General features: G+C 33.2%; 1 protein-coding gene across 1 annotated transcript in view; it reads left to right on the top strand.

Moving 5' to 3' along the window:
- Positions 1–23173, top strand: part of RB1 (RB transcriptional corepressor 1) — a 181577-nt gene that overhangs the window by 141150 nt on the left and 17254 nt on the right. The window contains exons 18-21 of the mRNA XM_036746636.1: positions 5404–5525; positions 15297–15442; positions 17111–17256; positions 18958–19062. Coding sequence (XP_036602531.1) covers positions 5404–5525; positions 15297–15442; positions 17111–17256; positions 18958–19062 — 519 coding nt within the window. The remainder of the gene's footprint in view (positions 1–5403; positions 5526–15296; positions 15443–17110; positions 17257–18957; positions 19063–23173) is intronic.

Raw genomic sequence — 23173 nt, 5'->3', positions numbered from 1 at the left:
TATAACAAGCTAAAAGTTAGAACATTATTTGTGGAAAAATTAGTTTTATTTTGCTCATTTAATAAAGGGATATAGTTTTTCTCAGGTCTCTGGGCAAATATATGATCATGAATATTATCAACAGACATATATCCACAGGGTTTATTTCTTTTCTTATCAAATAAATGTTCTTTCTGATCCCTACATACACCTTCTTACCTATGACCTCCAAATCCTAATCTCACTTTCCCACTTCTCTCTATCTGGTTAAGTCACAGAATGACAGAATTTAGAAATGGGAGGGACCTTAACAGACATCTACCATCTCATACCAAAAGAGGAATCCCTATTCCAATAAACCTTTTAAGTGATTGTATATTTTGTGCTTGATGACAGACCTCTAAGGAAGGGCAGCCTTCTCCTTTCCAAGGCATCGCACTTGGAATATCTCTTATTGTTAGGAAGTTTTTCTGACATCAAACCTAAATTTTCGTCTTTACAATTTCCATCCGTTGCTCTGAATTCTGCCCTCTCCCCTTTTCACATAACTCTTTTAATTCTTGAAGACTATTATGATGTTCCTCTTAAGTCTCCTTTTCTCTGGGCTAAACATCCCCACTTTCTCCAGCTGATTTTAATATGGTGCAGATTCAAAGCTCTTCATCATTTTGATTGCCCATTTCTGGATACTCTTTATGAATGTCCTTCTTAAAATGTTTGACTAGGGCAGATGATAGTGGAACTATCACTTCCTTATTCTTGGAAGCCTCTTAATACAGTCCAGCATCACATTACCTTTAGGGGTTGACATTTCACTTTGTTGATTCATATTGATCTTACAGATCACTAACTCAGCCTAGATCATTTTGAGAAAAATAACGTCTGTCCGTGCTTTCTCCGTTTCTCTTCCTTCAACACTTGTGTATACACACACACACACACACACAACGAACATCATAACGTTTAATAAATGTTTGTTGAATTTACTTTCATTTAACCCAGCAAAAATCTGCCACCACCCTTGCCATCTCTAGTCTCTCTAACTTCCCTTTAGATACTTTCATCCAGTCATTTCCTCATATAATGTTTGTTTCTCATGGTGTTAGTTCCTCTTGTAGCATTTAGTTCCTCCTTACAGTATTAGTTTGCACTGATTTCATCCATACATTCTCATATCTTTTTCTACATGTGTTGTTTCATCTGCTTAGTTTAAAATTATATTCTGTTTCTTTTGTATTTCCCTGTAGTATTTCACAGGATGATCTTAAATATTTTCATGATGATGAGTAATGTGGAAATATGTTTAACATGATTATGTGTCTGTGTATATATATGTGTGTATGTGTATGTACATATATATGTCAGATTGCTTGCTGTCTTGGGAAAGTGGGGAGGAAGAGAGAAAAACTTGGAACTCAAAAATCTTATAAAAATGAATGTTGAAAACTATCTTTACATGTAATTGAAAAAATACTAAGTTAAAAAAATAGTTCGTAACCAGCCTAGTTTGTGGATCGACACAGATACACAAATATAGAAGTTAAACAAAAAATACATTTCCACATAATGAAAGGGAAATGAGATTGTGAGGAATGTAGGAAAGCCCTCCTTTCTTTACCCCCACCAGAATGAAAGTGTTAGCTGAATGAACAGAATTACATTGAGAAAAGTTTGACACATTATTAGCCAGTGTTCTCTGCTTCTCGCAGTACACAGATTCCTTATGGTCTTATTTTCCATCCGATGGAATAAAAGCAGCCTTGTCCTTTGTAGCTTCCATCATGCTGACTTATATTTTCCTCTTTTCCTCTTTGGGCTCTAAAGGTTACCAGTGGTGTGGAGAAAGGTCCCTTGTAATATATAAAAGGAAATATTCTTTTTATGTAGCATCTCAGGTTATAAGCTTCAAGAGGACAGGCAGTAGTTCTGCTTATTTTTTGTTGTACAGCGCCTACAACAATGTCCTGTTCAGTGAGATAGTATTTTAACCCAACCATTTTAAATTAAATCTCTCAAATAAGTATGATTTATATGTTTTCTAGTAGGAGACAAATGAATAATTCTGAAACATATTAGGTTTCCCTAATATAGTGTGCTTAAGTTTGTAACAAGTTGTTTAATTAGTCTTTATAAAAGTATTTTATGTACTTTTGCAGCTGATGATAACTTTATACTATGTAGTTGATAAGTGTATATTATTGATATTAATTTATGCTAAATCATGTTAATGTATTTTTCTTCTCAAATAGTTTCTTCTAGGTTAAGTAAAAAATGAGATTTCATTTAATTTTTTAATTTAAAAGTTAAAATCTAACCTGTGAATTTTCTAAAAATTAAGAAGAGAAGAGAAATAGTTATTGGGAAAAGAAAGTCTTTGCAGCAAGTTTCTCTGATAATGGTCTTTTCCTAAAATAGATCAGGAACTAATTAAAATTTATAAGAATAAGAGCCATTCTCTAATGGTAACCGGTCAAAGGATATAACAATTCTCAAGGGAAGAAATCCAAGCTCTCAATTGCCATATGAAAAAATGTTCCAAAACACTAATAAGTAGAGAAATGCAAATTAAAACAACTTTGACATTCTACTTCATACCTGTCAGATTCATACAGTTTGCAAAAAGGAAAATGACAAATATTGGAAGGACTGCGGGAAAACAGGCACATTGATAAACATTGAGTTGTGAGTTGGTATAGCCATTTTAGAAGGCAATTTGAAGCTGTGACCAAAAAGTTACTACACTTACATAGCTTTTGACCCAGCAATAGCACTACTAGGACTGTATCCCAAAGAGGTCAAAGAAAGAAGAAAAGGTCCTACATGTACAAAAAATATTTATAGTAGCCCTTTTTGCAATGGCAGGGAGCTGGAAACTAAGAAATTGTTCATCAGAGGCTAAATAAATTATGGTATAGAAATGTATTGGAATGTTGTTATTTCATAAGGAATAGAATAGTGAAACCTTGGAAGACTTGTATGAGCCAATGCATAATGAAGTGAATAGAATCAGTAGAACAATTTATACTATAGCAACAACATTATAAAAAGAATCAACTTTGAAAGACTTAAGAACTATGATTAATACAGTGACCACCCATGATTCCAAAGGATTAAAGATGAAGAATGCTATCAACTCCCTGACATAGAGGTGATGGACAGATGCAGAATAAGACATTCATTTTTAAAAGTGTCCAATGTTGGAATTTGCTTTGCTTAACTATGCATATTTGTAGCAAGGAATTTGTTTTGCTTTGTTCTCAGCATGAGGGAGATCAGGAGGGATAGAAAACATAAGTTTTTAATTGAAAAAAAAGTGATTAAGGGAGGTATTCCTAGATGTGGAGGCCCTCGGTGGTATACAGAGAGGAGGAAATTCAGAAGCAAGCACTTTGACTCCATCTCAAGGAGCAAAGTAGGTTCGAAGTTCCAGAATCTAGCCTAGTGTCCAGAGGATTAAACAGGGCAGGAATGCCAGATCAAAGGGGAGCCTGCAGATATGTTACTCTGAACCAGCAGAACTTCCTAGCTTGCTGGTAGAGGCTGAGTCCAGCAGTGGTGTACTGCTGTGTAGATCCAAACCAAGGTCAGGAACTTGTAGAGCTCAGACCAGGTAGAAAATAATCAGACTTTGCCTTACACAGGCCACTTTGGCAGCACTGAAAGTTTACAGGTGTCCACCCTGTCCCTATAATATGCTAGAATAACACAACACTCAGTACCCTCAAGAAAGCAGCAATAGGAGCAGTGCAGACCTTCCCTTTAGAATTGTGGCATAGACTAGCCCTTATATCAAATCCAGAGTCAGGAAGTAGGTCAGATTATTCTGGATATAGGATATATCTCTTGAAATACCTATCTCTCTGCCCAAATTTCCTTATATTCTAGCTGCCTAACTAGAGGCAGGGGCCCAGAAGATTAAATGGAGAAGCATACTAGGCAGCAGGTAAAGGTAGAAAGCAAATCTGTACCATCACTTGTAGTCACTTGATTGTGTTCAGCATATCAATTATATTCTATATTTATTTCTCTTACTGTTTTGTATATGTCTTTTCTTTCCAACAAAACTGCAGACGTCCTAAGGGCGGGTACTCTGTTGTACGCTTCTCTTTTTGTTACCCATAGCAGTTAACAAATTCCAAACCCAGGACTGATTTGGCAAGTGATGCACATGTCAACGATTGTGACCATTATAATAAAGGTCATTTAGTCCACATTCCTTTCTCTAGGCAGGTCAAAATGCTATTGCTTTTGACCAGGAGCCATTACCAAATCCTTCTCTAAGTGAACCTATACGTATATGATCTCAGGCACCGACCAAATTTGTCTATGGAAAATAGTTTTACATATAAAGAATTCAGAGGAATTTGGGAAGACCTATGTGAAAGAATATAGTATGAAGCAAAAACAGGAGAAGATATACACAGTGATCATGGTCATTTAAAGTAAAACAACAATAGAATATCTCACAAATGAGTTCACAATAGAGGACTGATTATAAAGTATACCCTCCATTCTCTAAGGAGAAAGACAGTGAACTGGATTGGTGTCACGTGGCTGTAATCTCTGTTTCTGAGGGAAATGTGGCTAAAGATGAGTGAGTGTTCACACCAGACTGTAAGGAGGGTCAGAAAAACAAATTAGGTGAAAGCTTCTGTACTCATCAATATTGGGACCATTGTACTTGTAGTCTAGGTGAGATACAGAGACCCAGTGTGGAGGAGGGAGGGAGAGAGAGGAAAAGGAGAGACAAGGAAAGAACTACCGGTATGGAATGAGGATTATGCTATCAGAAACAATCTGTGCTGGTTTCTTTCACTTACATGTATTTTGTGGAGAATTAGCAAGAAAGAAGTTAGTGTGCAGGTAATAGACATGAGGAAGGAGGGTACTAGGTGGTAATAACAGGCATTCACATTCAATGACACAGAGGTTCCATTGAACTCAAAGTATCCATGACTGCATTTTGTCCTTTCCTATGGTTTCTTTTTCTTGGTGGTTTGCATTGTCCTTTTGTTGCTCTGAACTTTCCCCTTTTTAGTGCAAACACAGGAAACTGGCTCCTAAGTATAGTCTTCTGATGGGTACCATGTATAGTATTCATCCAAGTAGCAACAGTGTTAGGTAAATGTACAGGAACTAGCTGCTTTTAGAGAATGAGATTATGAAGTTTACAATTAACACTAATTTTGCAGCTGCTACCTTTGGTAATTGTTACTATGGGCACTTTATGTACTATTTGGAGACTAAATGCTGGACATTTGAAAGAGACTTGGTGCTCAGTCCATTTGATAGTCCAAGTCGATGCAGGCAGTTCTAACTAGAGTTACTAGTCCTCAACCTGTAAATAAAGTGGAGTTTTTGTGTTCAAAAAGGGAATCACCTCTATTAATATATGTTGATGTAATGTCATTTTCTTTCACATAGGATTCACCTTTATTTGATCTCATTAAACAATCGAAGGAACGAGAAGGACCAGTTGATCACCTCCTTGAACCCACTTCTACTCTTAATTTGCCTCTCCAACATAATCACACTGCTGCAGATCTGTAAGTATATCATTAGTTCTTTTCCAATCATATTTTTTCCTGGGTCATGTCTTTTATGCATTTACTTACATGCAGTCATCATTGGAAACATACTGAAGCCTACTCATGCCTACAATATAAAATTAAACTAAATGGCACCTGAGGGTCCTTTTAGCTGTAGAGCTGTGACCCTGTTTGCTTCTTTACTGACCTATGAGTCACCTACACTTTTGATTCTTTGGGTAGTGTAGTATATACCATGCCATATAGCAGCACCACAGCTATTTATCTTAGTTGGAAGAGTGTTAGTGTTGAAAAGTGATGAACTGTGGTATTATATGGGAGTTAAGGATTGTTGAAAGTACAATTTCTCAAATGCAGTCTAGCCTATTCTCTTCCTGCTATAAAATATTGGGCTTGGCTCACTACATTCCAACTGTGCGCTAGGGTATAAACAATCAGCATTCATCATTCGTTTGGTTTTGATATGTATTGTTAGGCTGATGTCTTTTGAGTGGTCTTGGCTTTGGTTGAGGAGGTTCTTTAGTATTCTAGGCCTTGATGCTGTTAGCATCAAGTACTCTCAACATCATCTGCGAATAGAAATATCCAAAAGAACTCACTTTCTAGAGCACGTACAACAGAGTAAGCTAGGTGGCTCCATGGATAGAGCATTGGTCCTGGAGCCAAGACCTGCATTCGATTCTGGCCATATACGCTCCTAGGTGTGTGACCCTGGACAAATTACTTAACCTCCATCTAGCTCAGTTTACTCCACTATAAAATGGAGATAGCGCCTATCACCAGCAGTGCCCATACCTAATACCCTTACCTTCCCAGGGTTAGTATAAGGTCAAATGAGATAATATTTGTAAAATACTCAGCATACTGCCTGGCATACAATAGGTGCTTAATAAATAATAATGTTTTTACTTCCTTCTTGACTTGGGATCTTCCTCAAGGGATTTATGATCAGCCAGTTGGATACACTGTACCTTGACCAAGACATAGTGATGTCATTTTGGTCCTCTTCAAGCACAGAGGACAGCAACCATGAATAGATTTCAGGAGGCCCATGAATTTGGATGGGTAAAAAATTAAATATTTATTTTCATTAATCTCAATCTGAAATTTACCATTTCTTTCAATTATGAATTTTTAAAAAAACTTTATTCTGAAAAAGGGGTCCATAGGCTTCACAAGATCACCAAAGGGGTCCTTAACACAAAAAAAGTTAAACACTTTTGATATATAAGGAATCCCCCTTGCATTTGGACTCTACAAGACATAGTATATGACAGAAATGAATACCTTTGGCAAATGAGATTTTAAATCTCATTTTATATTGATAGAGGGTCATAGAAATATATATCTCTGTGCTTGCACATATAAATGCATCTTGGATAATAGTAACATAAGCATAAGAGCCACCTTGTTGGAGGAGAGTTTTTAAGATTGAATTTTGCTCTACACATCCCTCACCACTCATTTGTGGAGATGGGAGGTCCACAGATATTACACATTGCATGTTTTTGAACATTCTTGATATATCACTCAGTTGTATTGATTTTATTTTTTTTCTCTAAAAATACTAGTTTGTTATATGGAATGGCTCTAGAGAACAGGGAGGGGAAGGAAGGGAGATACTTGGTGGAACAATAAGGATGTAAGAAATAGAAGACATCAATAAAAATTTAGGTTAGAAAAAGAATTTAGGGTTGGGTGCTTTTTTATAATCAACTAACAGCAGATTTCATATTTATGCTTTTTAGTCAGTTGTGTGACTAAAGATGTGTTTTATTATAGGAAATAATTTATGAAAGCTGACCTTTTCTCTTTTAATATTTTTATCAGATATACACCAAATGTATATTCAGATATTTTGAGAACCAATTCTTCTAAAATTCCTTTTTCTCTAGAATAGATGTCTCCTATGTGACATTGGTCTATTCTTCCTGACCTCATTTTCTTTTTTTTTTAATAATTAATTTATTTTTAGTTTTCAGCATTCACTTTGATAAGATTTTGAGTTCCAAATTTTTCCCCCTCTTCCCTCCTCCTACCCCAAGATGATGTGCAATCTGATTTGGGCTCTATATATGCATTCATATTAAACATTTTCACATCGGTCATGTTGTAAAAAAGAAGTAGAACCAATGGGAGGAACCATGAGAAAGAGGAAACCAAAAAAGAGAGAGAGAGAGATGAAATAGTATGCTTCGATGTACATTCAGACTCCATAGTTCTTTTTCTGGATGTGGATAGCATTTCTATCATGAGTCTTTTGGAGTTGTCTTAGATACTTGCATTGCTAAAAAGGGGTAAGTCTATCAATCGCATGATATTGCTGTTACTGTTTACAATGTTCTCCGGCTTCTGCTCCCTTCACTCAGTATCAGTTCATGCAAGTCTTTCCAGGTTTTTCTGAAGTCCACCTGCTCGTCATTTCTTATAACACAATAGTATTCCATTGCGTTCATATACCACAACTTGTTCAGCCAATCCCCAATTGTTGGGCATCCCCTCAATTTCCAATTCTTGGCCACCACAAATGAGCTTCTTTAAATATTTTTGTACATGTGGGTCCTTTTCCCATTTTTAGGATCTCTTTGGGTTACAGACCTAGATGTGGTATTTCTGGGTCAAAGGGTATGCACATTTTTATAGCCCTTTGGGCATAGTTCCCAATGTGTCTCCAGAATGACTGAATCAGTTCACAAACTGCACCAACAATGCATTAGTGTTCTAATTTTCCCACATCTTCTCCAACATTTATTATTTTCCTGTTTTGAAATGTTAACCAATCTGATAGGTGTGATGTGGCACCTCAGAGTTGTTTTGATTTGCATTTCTCTAATCATTAGTGATTTTGATCATTTTTTCATATGACTATAAATAGCTTTAGTTTCTTCCTCTGAAAACTGCCTATTCATATCCTTTGGCCATTTATCAATTGGGGAATGACTTGTATTCTTATAAATTTGACTCAGCTCTCTCTATATTTTAAAAATGAGGCCTTTATCAGAGACACTGGTTGTAAAAATTGTTTCCCAGCTTTCTGCTTCCCTTGTAATCTTGGTTGCATTGGCTCTGTTTGTGCAAAAACTTTTCAATTTAATGTAATAAAAATTATTTATTTTGTATTTCATAATGTTCTCTGTCTCTTGTTTGATCATAAATTCTTCCGTTCTCCATAAATCTGACAGGTAAACTATTCCTGGCTCTCCTAGTTTCCTCATAGTATCAGTCTTTATATCTAAATTGTGTACCCATTTTTACTTTATTTTGGTATAGGGTGTAAGATATTGGTCTATGCCTAGTTTCTGCCATACTATTTTCCAGTTTTCCTAGCAGTTTTTGTTAGATAGTGAGTTCTTATCCCAGAAGCTGGAGTCTATGGGTTTATCAAACAGATATATTTATATTTAATATATATACAGAAATAAATATTTTTATCTTACCCATCTGACCTCATTTTCTTAAGTGCTGTTTCTATATATCTCGTAACAGGTGGGGGTTTCACTTTCCTAGGTGAAGAAAAATAATAATAATATCTAGCATTTATATAGCACTTTAAAGTTTGTAATTCCCTTTATGTATGTAATCTCATTTGATCATCATCTCTCTTAGAATGCTTTCAGAATTGTTCAATTTTTTCATCTGTTTGCTATTCTCTCAGTTTCATCTATAAATACTTTTGAGATGATCTAGCTTAATTGGGTCTCAAACTAGTTTTTTTTTTTTGAGAATTTGTTTTCTCTTCTACTGCTTTCTCTTCCCTGCTTGATGTGGAAATTCTACTCATTTTTTTCATCATTCTCTTCTTTAATATTTTGCAGATGAGTTTATTTTCTAAATCATTTTTGCCCTTGGATGCCACAAGGACATCTCTTGGCAAAGAGATCACATTTCCTGGCCAAGACAGGTTTTAGCCTATTTTGATCCTTTCATTCTGGTGTTTGCTTTACATCAGTTAAACTCTTTTCATTTATCCATTTTTACCATTACTAGTTTGTTTGAATAAGTCAGACTGGAACTATTGCAATTATACACCATGTCATTTTTCATTATTTTCCCTCTCTTCTAATTTAGTGTCAGTTTTGTCAAACATCTCATGAAATTATGTTTCTTATCTTTAAATGGTGAAACTATTCTTCCATTTAATTGCAACTTTCTTATCTTGCTAGTTATAGCAAGCATGTTATATTGATATGGTTAAATTCTTTCCATAATATCTTGACATCTTGATTTTTTTATTTCATTTTAGCTGCATTGGTTTTGTTAATGCCAAAACTTTTAAATTTTACATAATCAAAATTTTCCGTTTTACTTTTTCTGAACTTCTCTATCTCTTGTTTGGTCTATGACTGCTAATATATGCTTAAGATATCACCCTTCATGTCTAAATTATGTACCCATTTTGTGCTTATCTTAGTATGGGATGTTGGTCTATGCCTAGTTTCTGCCAGACTGCTTTCCCATTTTCCCAGCATGTGTCTTGGCAAGTAGACTCCCAAATATTTTATGCATTATGGAGTTTTTTCAAATGAATTTTCTCCTGTCTTTTCCTGCTGTGTTTTGTTAGTAATGTATAGAAATGATGATGATTTGTGTGGGTTTATTTTATATCCTGAAACTTTGCGAAAGTTGTTAATTGTGTCACTTTTTTAGTTGACCCAGCGTTCTTCAAGTAAACCATGTCATCTGAATAAAGTGATGGTTTTTTTCCTCGTTGTCTATTTTTATTCTTTCAGTTTCTTTTTCTTGCCTTATTTCTATAGCTAGCATTTCTAGTACAGTATTGAATAATAGTGATTTTAATGAACATCTTTGCTTCACCCCTAATCTTATCGGAAAGGCTTCTACTTTGTCTTCATTATAGATAATGTTTGCTCTTGGTATTGGATAGATACTACTTATCATTTTTAAGGAAAGCTGTATTTGTTCCTATGCTTTATAAGTGTTTTTAATAGAAATTGGTGTTATGTTTTGTCAAAAGCTTTTTCTGCATCTATTAAAATAATCCTGTGATTTTTATTGTTTTTTATTATTAATACGGTCAATTATGCTTACAGTTTTCCTAATCTTGAAGCAGTCCTATATTCTTGGTATAAATCCTAGTCTTGTTATAAAACCTAGTCATAGTGTATAATCTTTGTGATATATATATTGCTGTAATCTCCTTGCTAGTATTTTATTTACATTTCTTGAATCAATACTCATTAGGGAAATTGCTCTATAATTTTCTTTATTTTGACTCCTGCTTTTGATATCAAGACAATATTTCTATCATAGAAGGAATTTGGTAAGACTCCTTCTTTGCCTAATTTTTTGGGCAATTTACATAATATTGGAATTGTTCTTTAAATGTTTGGTGGAATTCACTTACAAATCCATCTGGTTCTAAGTTTTGTTTTGTTTTGTTTTTCTTAAGGAGTTTTTTTTTTTGTGGCTATTCAAATTCTTTTTCTAAGACGGAGTTAAGTATTCTATTTCCTGTTCTGTTAATGTGGGCAATTTATATTTTTGTAAATAGTCAGACATTTCATTTAAAATGTCACTTTTATTGACATATAGTTAGGCAAAATCGTTCCTAATAGTTACTTTTATTTCTTCTTTATTGGTTGTAAATTCACTGTTTTCATTTTCGACACTGGTAATTTGGTTTTCTTTTCTTTTTTTAAATCAAATTATTAACAGCTTATCTATTTTATTGAGTTCCCTCCGCCCCCCACCCCAAAAAAACCTGCTAGTTTTGTATATTAGTTAAGTGTGGTTTTTTTTCCTTTCTTTTTAAAAATCTCTTTGTTTTTCAGGATGTCAGTATTGGTGTTTAATTGATAATTTTTAATTTGTTGGTTTTTCAGTTTTTTTAAGTTGCGTGACCCATTTGTTAATCTGTTTCTTTCTTATTGGTATAAGCATTTAGAGATATACATTTGCCCCTAAGTACTGCTTTGGCTGTATCCTTCAAGTTTTGATATGTTGTCTTATTATTTTCGTTATCTTTAATGAAATTATTGATTGTTTCTCTGATTTGTTCTTTGATCCACCCATTCTTTGGGATCAAGTTATTTAGTTTCCAACTAACTTTTAATCTGTGTTTCCATGATCCTTTACTGAATATAATTTTTATTATTATGGTCAGAAAAAGAATTTAATTTTTCTGCATTTGTTTGTAAGGTTTTTATGCCCTGATACATGGTCAGTTTTGTGAAGGTGCTGTTCACAGCTGAGAAATAGATGCAATTCTTTCTCTTCCCATTTAGTATTCTCCTGATGTTTATCACATCTAATTTTTCTAAAATTCTATGGATTTCCTTAATTTCTTCCTTGTTTATTTTATGGTTAGATTTATCTAGGTTGAGAAGGGTAAATTGAGGACCCTAATGAATATAATTTTACTATTTCCTCCTATAACTCATTTTATTTTTCCTTTAGGAATTTAGATGCTATGCCATTTGGTGCATATGTGTTCAGTATTGTTATTCATTGTGACCTTTTAGTAAAATTTAGTTTCATAGTTTCTTTTAATTAGATCTGTTTTTGCTTTTGCTTTGTTTGAGATCATGACTTCTACTCCTGTGTTTTTCATTTCTGCCAAAGTAGCATAGATTCTGCTCTATCCCCACCCCCACCTTTTTTTTTTAACTCTAGGTTTAACTCTGTTTCAAGTGTGTTTTTTGTAAACATATTGTTGGATTCTGGTTTCTAATCTATTCTGCTATCCTCTTCTGTTTTATAGATGAGTTCATCCATTGGTAGCTATATATTTTCCTCCATTCTGTTCTTTTATATTTGCCCTTCCCCTTTTTACCCTGTCCCCTCTTTAAGAGTTGTTTTGCTTCTGAGTTTTGCCTTCCTTAATCTGCCCTCTCTCTTATCCTCTCCCCCACCATTTTTTTCCTTAACCCCTTTCCTTTCTGCTTTGCTTTTGTGTAAGATTAATTTCTGTACTCAATCATGTATGTGTATTCTTTCCTCCTTAAACTAGTTCAGGTGAGAATGATGTTCAAGTATTGCTCACTTCCCCCTGCTGCCTCCACTATTGTATAAACTCTTCCTTACAGGCCCCATTTATGTGACATCAATTTTTCCCATTCTTCCTCTCCTCTATCCTTCCATTCTTTTTTTGAGATCATCTAAACATAATAGAATCACACATTGGCCCTCTGTCTAATTAAACTCCTTCTAAAACCCCTGGTCATTATAAAGTTCTGAGGGGTTATATCTATCATCTCCCCATATAAAAATGTAAACAGTTTAACCTTTTTTTAGTCCTTTATGATTTCTCACTCATGTTTACATTTCCATGTTATTTTTGCATTCTGTGTTTGAATGTCAAATTTTTTATTCAACTCTGTTCTTTTCATCAAGGATGCTGGAAAGTCCTCTTTTTCATTAAATGTCCATTTTTCTACTGTATAGTTATACTCAGTTTTACTGTGTAAGTTATTCTTGGTTCTAATTCTAGGTTCTTTGCCTTCTGGAAAGTCACATTACAAGCACTCATTTCTTTATAGTGGTAGTTGTTAAATCTTTTGTGATACTGACCATGGCTCCACAGTTCTTGAAATCTTTCTGTTTGGCTGCTTCTCCTTGAACTGGGAGCTCTGAATTTTGGCTGATATTCCTGGAAGTTTTCATTTTGGGATTTTTTTAAGGAGATGACTGGTAGATTCTTTCCATTTCTACTTTGCCTTCCAGATTTGGGGGTAGTTTTCTTTTATAATTTTTTGAATTATAACTAGTCTGTTCCCCCCATGGCTTCAAGTAGTCCAATAATTCTTAAATCATCTCTCCCTGATCATTTGTTTCCAGATCAGTTTGTTTTGTAATAAGATCTCACATTTTCTTCTGTTTTTTTTTCTTTTTTTGATCTTTTGGTTTGGTTTTATTATTTCTTGATGTCTCATGGAGTCATTAGCTTCCATTTGGCCAATTCTAATTGTTAAGGAGTTATTTTCTTGAGTAGGTTTTTGTACCTCTTTTACCAAGTTGTAAATTCTCTTCATAACTTTGCTACATAGCTCTTATTTCTTTTCCCATTTTTTTCTTCTACCACTCTTATTTGTTTTTTTAATTTTTTTTTTGCTCTTTTTAAAAAATCTCTTTCTTTAGCTCCTCTGGGAATTCTTTTTGGGATTATGTCAAGTTTGAATTTTTCTTTGAGACCTTTCTCATAGATTCTTTTTCAGTCACCGTGTTTGTGTCTTCTAGGCTTATGTCTTCAAGAAAAAGATTCAATTAAGTAGTATAGGTGGGAATTGAAATTAAAAAAGAAAAACCAGTTAACAGAGCGAAAGTAATTAGCTTCTATGAAACTTATAACTTGGTCCCCCATTAGCATTTCCTCCTAACCAATTGAGCTACCCACATATGAGCAAAAAGGAACTATCAACTTGGTAGGTTTAGAACTGTTTTGTGGAGATAAGTAATATCTGGGAAACCTCCGAATGTGTTTAGTACTACCATTACTATATTTGAGTATTGATAACAGAATATATTAGTCACCTAAATCTTGTGTAACATAGAGCAAGGAAAATTGCTTGAAATGTCAATCCCACAGTGTTTAATGAATTTCTGCTTGGATGGACCAAATAGTAGAGAGAGAGTTAAGGTTTCTTGGAAAGGTTAGCTTAAGCATTGTGAGAGCTAAGAGAGGCTGTTTCCATGCACAATTCTGCTTTCGTTGTTTTATTTGTGTATATGTACATCAAGGCTTGTTTATGATAGTATGTAACCACAACATAACTACTACCCAAGTTAACCCCCTAAGTATTTGGCAGTTCATGATGAGAAGAGACTCTAGGTTAGTTGGAGCAGCCTAGTAATTATAGACAGGACAAGGCTGAGGGGACAAGAGAGAAAGCCTTTATAAAATTGCTGTGGTAATGATTCCTTTTTAATTCTTTTTACTAATTTACTTCCTTTTCTGAGCTGTTAAATATGGTATAGAAGTCCACATAAAAGTTTAGCAGCTTCTACTTTAGAATTCTTTTTACACAGCTGATACCCAGATTCAGGAATCAGGAATGGCTCTTTATTGCCCAGTTTGAAGAGAATGCAACAGAGAGTACTCAACTAACCAAAGTTTTTTTAAGAGAGAATATTGATATTTTGATAAGTAACTGCCATGTTTATTAATTATGCCTGGGTCTAATTTGTGAAATAGTCCCTAGAGAATATCAACATTATAATAAATAAAATATATTAATAAATTAGAATATTAATATTATAATGTTACTTAATATTAGTTACTGACATCCCTTATTTTGCCTCCATAGAATTCCCTTTACTATACAATTAAGCTGGCTGTGTGTACTTATATACATTCATTCCTTTTATTTATGAACTGTAGCATAATTATATTTAAAGTTTTGTGGTTTTTATACTATTTTTTTTAAAAAAGAAGGCACTTTATTATCAGAGAAATTGGACAGCACTTAATTTTGGTACCAGTAATTGATTTTTCTTTTAAGCTCACATTACTTCCTGGTTCCTCACTCAGTGATAATTAGTAGAAGCTATACATGTGTATAGCCTTTTTTCCATAAGTTGTTGATATCCAAAATTCACCATATACCATGATAAAAAATGAAACATTGGAACATAATTGGATTAGTATTCATTTTATTGTCTTTTTGAGCTTTTGTTTAAATGGATTGTTGAGTTGAGCTGCTAGTAAATATTTGAGTGAATGGAGGGTGTCTTCATATATGTGCCATTGCTCAAAATGTTCTTGTAGTTACAGTATTTTGCATTAACAGTTTCTCTTTTGCATACATCTAGGTATCTTTCTCCTGTAAGATCTCCCAAGAAAAAAGGATCAACAGCTCGAATAAATTCCACTTCAAATGCAGAACCACAGACAACATCAGCCTCTCAAACTCAGAAGCCACCAAAATCTACCTCCCTTTCACTCTTTTACAAAAAAGGTGAATAGATATCCCATTATCATCAAACTTCAAAGTTATTGTATATCCACATGATGTATGACAATATAGTGACTTACAGTAGGTTATTTATGGACGTGCTTTAAGCTCTTTGGGGGAAAAGTGGGAACCCCAAATAAGTTTTCTGCTTTAAAAAAAATTTTAAGTTAAAAAAATGAGATAAACCAATCAATCAATCAATCAATATATATTAAGTGCCTACTGTGTGCCAGACACTATGCTGAGTGCTGGGGATATAAGAAAAAAAGGAAGCAAAAAAACAGTCCCTCAGAAAAGTGCAATAAAAATTTAATCTTTAAATAAGACCCAAAGTATGTGTTTGTCTTAGTGTAGAAAATTTCATATTTGTTACGTGCCTGCTTTCAAAAGAGTAATTTGGATTCTAAGTAATTTACTATGTGTATCTTCAAGTTTAGTCATCAAAACTTATGGCTTAGTAAGAAAGACTTTCAACAACAATAAGGAAGATGTCATTCATTTTTAAAAAATGTGCTGCTTTTCTCTTGCCCCTGATTAGAGTTCCCTTCTCCCAAATCTTCTTTTCTACTTATATTTCTCTTTTATAGATATACTAAATAAATTATCATAGTTATGTTAATGAAAGAGGCAGCTTAGTATAGTGCAGGACTTAGGGCTAGGAAAGCCTAGGGTAAAGTTCTGACTCTTAGTAGCTTTGTGACACTTAGTAGCTCTGTGACTCTGGCAAGTCACTTAACTTGGGTGCCTCTACCCCCTCTACTATTTGATGTTTTTTTAAGACATATTTTTGACACTGGCCTCCTTATTGCTCCTCACATAAGATGCTACTTTTCTCTATTCCAGGCATTTTCACTGACTGTCCTCCATGTCTGGAATGCTCTCCCTCCTCATTTTTACTTCCTGGCTTTCTTCATTTGCCAGCTAAGATCCCTTCTACAGAAAGCCTTTCTTGATTTCCTTCAATTCTAGTTCCTTCTTTCCATTGATTATCTTCAATTTATTCTGTCTGTATATTGTTTGTACATAGTTATTGACATGTAGTCTCCCCCATTAGACTGAAAAGAGTTATTGTCTTTTTCCTTTTCTTTATCCCCTGCATTTAGCACAACGCCTCACATAACAGGCCCTTAATAAATGTTTACTGACTGAATATAGGTGTTAGTAAATTTGAGGGAGTCCCTTTTTTTTTTTTACCACTAATACTCTTTTTTTTTTTTTTGCAAGCAGATCAGTCTGTTCATCTTTATTAGGAATTACCATTTTCCTGTGATATCAATTACTAGCCTTTTTGGAGTTGTCACATCTTATTTTTTATTTCTTTGATTTCACAATATCCTTTAGCCCTCCTTATATATATGGCTACTCATCACTTCCCCTGTCCCAACCCAGCCATGATAAATAGTATATATTTGTTTTTGAAATTTAAGCCAATTAATTCTTGACCCAGCAAGTATTACAGAGCTCTGTCAATGTGCTAAGCTGTTGTGCTGAGCATGGGAAAATTTGTTTACAAGAAAGATGATGATAGAGGAAGAACTGTTATTAAAACCTTTTAGACAGCATTATACTTTTAAGAATTTAGCGTAAGAAAGAAAATTTCTCAAAATTATAAGTCAAAATTAATAAATAGTTAAAAATTACTAATTCCCTCTCCATTCCTCCAACTATCAGTGTATCGGTTGGCATATCTCCGGTTGAATACTCTGTGTTCACGACTTCTGTCAGATCACCCAGAACTTGAGCACATCATTTGGACCCTTTTCCAACACACACTACAAAATGAGTATGAACTCATGAGGGACAGGCATTTGGACCAGGTAAAGAAATCACTAACTTTCTTTTCTTCTAGTAAAGATTTATTTGTCAAGTACTAAACATAGTTTAGTTTCAAAGGAAAAATTAGGTTAATGTAGTAAACCAAACTGTGTTCAGTTGTATACTTACTACTTTTATTTTGCCTTAATTAATAAAGATCAACTCTATAGTTCAAAAATTAACCTATAATTATTGAAATGGTTATTTCTCATTTTAAAATGTCAGTGATAGTAGAACCCCTTTGTAGTGCTGCTATTGCGGGCGTGCTTATGTTATGCTAGAGTATACACTGAACTCTATACACAGGGGGCTTACTATGACTCACACTGTTTGTGATGTGTGTATGTATATAGATATAGATATAGATATTTATATAGATATATATTATAGATTCTATATAATATAGACCTATATTATATAATATGCAGTATTATATAAGATCTATGTCGTATAGATCTATATTGTATATTATCTATATTATATTAATATAGTAATTATATATTATATAAATCATATATAGAATTATATATTATATAAATAATTAATATATAAATATAGATCCATATTATATATTATCTATATTATGTAATGTAGATATATTCTACATTATAGATTTATAATGGAGTTTTACTTTATTTTTATTTGTGTAGGTAGTTACCACTCAATGTAAAACCCTTATCCTATCTTTAATATTGAATGTACATGAATTATACATTTCAAAGTAAAGAGATTCAGGTACTTTATTCAATCTTTGAAAATATAATTAACTCTTCAGGATGTATTTTGCCATAAAATAAAATTAGTTGATGGGGTAAATGAAAAGTGTTTATTCTTTAGAATATTTGTAAGTGATCACAAAAGTCAGTTATAAAGACTTTATAAAAATCACTGTTCACAGAGTAAAATAAGTAGATTTTTTCTATTAGGGATAAAAAAGGATAAAGATAAATGAAAATATATTAGAGCCCAATTAAATGAAACCAAAATGTACAAGTGTGACTACAAATTGATTTTTAACCAAACATTCCAAAATATTTTACATTTTGAACATCCACAGTGTCCAATCAATATTAGCACGCTGAGAGGTTGTATGTTTATTTCAATCATGCTGTCATTGCTTAAAACAGTTTAGAATTCCCTTTAGATTTATTTTCTTGACTAGAGTGAAAGGCATAAGCAAGATTATTACAGAAAACATAGGCACTTAGGTGGGGGAAAGATTCATAATTATAGAACCCTGAAGCCAATAATTAAGAAACCATGGGTAATTTAAATAACAACTCCTAAGCTTTATTTTGCCTAGTAGTTTCAACAGCTTCCCCACCAGACTTTTTTAGAAACCAGAGTTTTCAACTAGTAGAAAAATTGACTAAAATAAATTTAACCTCTTCTTTGATAAATATGCTAGGGAGAACCAAAGGCTATGTGAACTTTACAAACCTGATAATTAGTCCTTAAATAATTGAGTTGATTGTACCTATGTTTTTATTGTGAGAGAATCTGGAATAAAAGTTTTCAGAATATAGGCTTTGAGAGGAAGCCAATGATAGTGATATTTTGAACTCTTCGTATTCTGTTTATTAAAGTTGATTTTACTGCAAGGATGTTGATTGCCAGCTTTTTGACCCAAGTAGGAAGGATGATGGGTACTTTTTAGACATGAAAGTACAATTCTGATTGTTTTTACTTTGTTTAATTAATAGATTATGATGTGTTCCATGTATGGCATATGCAAAGTGAAGAATATAGATCTTAAATTCAAAATCATTGTTACTGCATACAAGGACCTTACCCATGCCATTCAAGAGGTATGTAAATTATTTCAGTGTGAGTCTTTAATCTAAATAATTTTAATCATTTGTTAGATAATTTTACTAGATGAAACCAAAATGTATGGATCTGACTATAAATTTATTTTTAACCAGACATTCCCAAATTTCTTACAGTTTGGTCATCTAAAATGTCCATTTAGATCATTTTTACAAATCTACAAAATGCCACTTAATTTTATATTGTTAAAACTGGATCTGGGAAAAACTGTGACGTTTAAAAATCTAAATTAAGGTTTAAAAGTTATAAAAGATGATTATAATACCTTAAGGAAACAGGTACTAAATTTTATTTAACAGGGTAAGATTTGCTTTAAAAAGTAAAAGATATAGTTCAGTTATTTTTTTTCTGGATAAATTTTTTTAAAAAAATCTATATGAATGAAGTCTTGTCAGTAAATACCAAAAACTTATTTTTGAAGCATATCTTGTTATAAAAATCCCACTCCTCCTTTTTAAGAGCACCCTGCTAATCAAATAAACTTGATATAATTACATTATTTTCCTAGGTATATTAGACTAGAGTACTTAAAAGATACAAATTGCTTTAGTATTTGTAGTAATTGTTTTTTAAATTAAGTCCACAAACTTTTTTGGTTTAGATTTTTCTTAATTCAGACTGATATAATCATGCATATCAGAAATAGCCTATGGAAACAAATTTATGGAATTGGTTTATGGAGTTCACTTTTTTTTTTTAAAGTTTAAAATTTTGAAAACAAAAAAACTTCATAAATGGAAACACTTTTTAATACTGTACAGTAAAATATTCATCCCATCAAGCACTATTTTTTGTCCATGTGACAAATTTTTTTGTTTACATTTGGACTTGAGAGGGTGAAGTTTAAGTATGAACTAGACATGATAATTTTTGCATAATTCTGACCTTTCCATATCCGTACTTATGTTCTACCTTTTGGTCTGTGAACTTTTCTTCCTCCAGGCCACATTTCTACTACCATCCTGGGTGACTGTCTCCTTTACTGATGTATTTTCCTTTTCCCATTCCACAACCCTCCATCCTTAGTCTTCTTCTCAATATATACTTTCTTCCTTGGCAATTTCATCAATTTCCATAGGTTCAATTATCCCTTCTATTCAGGTAACAGATTTATATATCCAGTCCTGAACTTCTTCCTGAAGCTGAGTTAATTTCATTTCATTCAATTCAATTAAACAAACTTTTTTTTTTTTTTAGTATTCTCATTCATTGCTAGGTGCAAGATACTAAGTTCTGGTGATATATTAAGAAATTGAAATAGTAGATGCCATCAAGGAGTTTACATTCCACTGTATACCATGTATATAGAAAGCAAATATATGATCATTTGAGGAGGGAGAATACTTTAAAAGCCATGGACATCAAAAAAGGTGGTATTGTCACAAAAACCTTGTGAAGTAGTTAATACAGCAAATTTACAGTGAGAAAACTGAGACTGTGAAAAATTAAATAATTTGATCAGTGCCCCACAGCTAGTATATGACAGAATAAGGACTTAAATGAGCTCTTCCTGACTTCAGTGCAAGGACTTTATGTACCCCCAGGCTGCTCTGCTTCTAAGAATTACAACAGAAATATACAGGGAAATGGAAGAAACTATGTGACTCATCACTACGGGTTATAACATTTTAGCACCTACTGAATACCTAAAAAGACAGTTGGTGACTATTTTACATTAGTAATAAACTCCAAATATTTACTAAACTAACAAATGATGGGTCCCCATACTACAAATACAGACCCCAGAATATCCTTGAGAATTCAACAAATAAACTGCACTGAAACTAGAGCATTATCAAAGACAAAATAGTTGCCCACAATTGCTCAGATGTAACATTGATCAAAATAAATTTTAAAATGACTTTTTAATAGATTTTAACTTCCTAAGTGTCCATAATCTGTAAACCCCATGGAATGGAATACTCTTGAAATATACAGATGTAGCAGAAGAAATGAAAATAGATTGAAGTACATACATGTTATGCCCACCGTCCTTTCTGCTATGGAGGTGGAGGTTGTCGCAAAGATACTTTTCATTAACCCAACCAAAGATGATTTTACATCCTGATACTTTTATACAGTTATAAAAAATAGATTATTTACTTGTGCAGTAGTTCACAAAACTTTAAACATTTTTTAAGTTTTTAAATTTATTTTAAACTTAAATACAAAATAAGAAAGGGAAAAAAATTGCCATGTACACAGCAGAACATAAGAAAGGATTCAATATAAAGCAGTAAATTTCCATTTCAAGAAAAACTATATAACAAGTACTATACATTATTTTCAAAACTGTCCATCTTTTCTTTGCTTCCTTGTAGGTTTCCTTTTGTCTGCCGCTGGGCACTTTTTACCTTATTTTTCCCCCTCTGCCTCCTGCCCAGAAGGCTACAATTAAGCATGGTACACACACACGCGCACACACACACACACACACACACGCATGCATGCATACCCACATACATATGTGTATGTATACATGTATGGGTGTATGAGTATATATATATATGCATGCCTACATGTATTATACATACGTATACACATAAATATCCATAAGCGTACATATATACACATTTACATTCAAATACGTATATATAAGACCATATTATGCTTATTTCCATTTGTCATCTGTTTCTCTGAAGGTGGATAGCATCTCCCTTCATAAGTCTAAGTCTTTCCATATTTTTCTAAATCTACCAGCTCATCATTTCCTACACCGTAGCAGTATTCTGACCCAATAACATTCTATCTGAGAGACTATCAAATATGTTTTTCCTCATTTTCTGCATCCTCACTATTCTTGGCTACATAGGTTTTATTTATACAGGAAAATTTTAATATAAAATAATCAAAATTATCCATTCTATGTTTCAACACTGCTCTTACCTTATAATATGGTTTAATGTTTGATACTACTAAATCTACTTCCTTCACATCATTTTCCCTTTGTTTCCTTGAAATTCCTGTCTCTCAGCTCTTCCAGATGAACCCTGTTATTATTTTTTTCTGACTCAGTAGGGTAATTTTTTAGTAGTTAAATTGGGATGGCACTACATAAATAGATTAATTAAAATTCATTTTTTATTATATTAGCTTTTCCTATCCATGCACAGTAAATATTTCTGCAGTTATTTAGATCTAACTTTGTATAAAAGGTGTTTTGTGTTTTAATCATATAGTTCCTGTGTCTATTTTGGCAGGTAAACTCTCATTTTTTTATATCATCTAGTTATTTTATATGATCTAAAACTATTGATTAATATGACTGACACATAATGTAGTTTCCATATTTTTCTCTTTTGGTTAAATATGTTTTAGCTTTAACTTTGCCTGAGATCATGATTACTATCCCAGCTTTTTTACATAATAAATTCTACTTCTGAATTTTATTTTATGTTTATGTGTATCTCTCATTTTTATAGCATTTCCTGAAAGTAACATATTGTTGAATTCAAATTTTTAATCTCATATCAGTTTCCATTTTATGGGTTAATTCATCCCAATCACATTCTAAAGTATAATTACTTGTATATTTTCCTCCTTCCTATTTTCTTCACTATCCTTCTCACCCTATTCTTATCCCTCCTCACTCCTCTACTTTACTTTTGTCACCTACTACCTTGCCATTCTATTCCTTAACCAAAACCCCACCAAGAATCCCTCCCTTATCCTCTCTTACCACCCTATCCCCTTATCTTCTTATTTCTTTCTGAATTTAGAAGATTTTTATACCTTTCTAAATATATATGTTGTTCCCTCTTCATCCCATTCCCATTAATCTATACACACTTCTATACCCCCTCTTATCCTATTCCCTATCCCTCCCTTATCTTCTCCCGCCCCCATCGTCTTACCCTCTTACTTCTTTCTGAATTTAGAAGACTTTTATACTCTTCTAGATGGATATGTATTGTTCCCTCTTTGTCCCATTCCCAATGAGAGTTGGGTTCCAGAACTACCAGCCCTCCTCCCCCATCTAATTCCTCTGTATCATTTCTTCCTCTCACACCTCATTTGTATGAGACAGAACATTAAAAATTAAAGACTTGCTGGATGTTGACTTGCCTTAATATTACTGTATTTCTGTTT

This window comes from Trichosurus vulpecula, chromosome 2 (assembly GCF_011100635.1).
Source record: "Trichosurus vulpecula isolate mTriVul1 chromosome 2, mTriVul1.pri, whole genome shotgun sequence".
Lineage (NCBI taxonomy): Eukaryota > Metazoa > Chordata > Mammalia > Diprotodontia > Phalangeridae > Trichosurus > Trichosurus vulpecula.
Note: the sequence above shows the minus strand (reverse complement) of the source record. Positions and strands in the feature narration are given on the sequence as shown.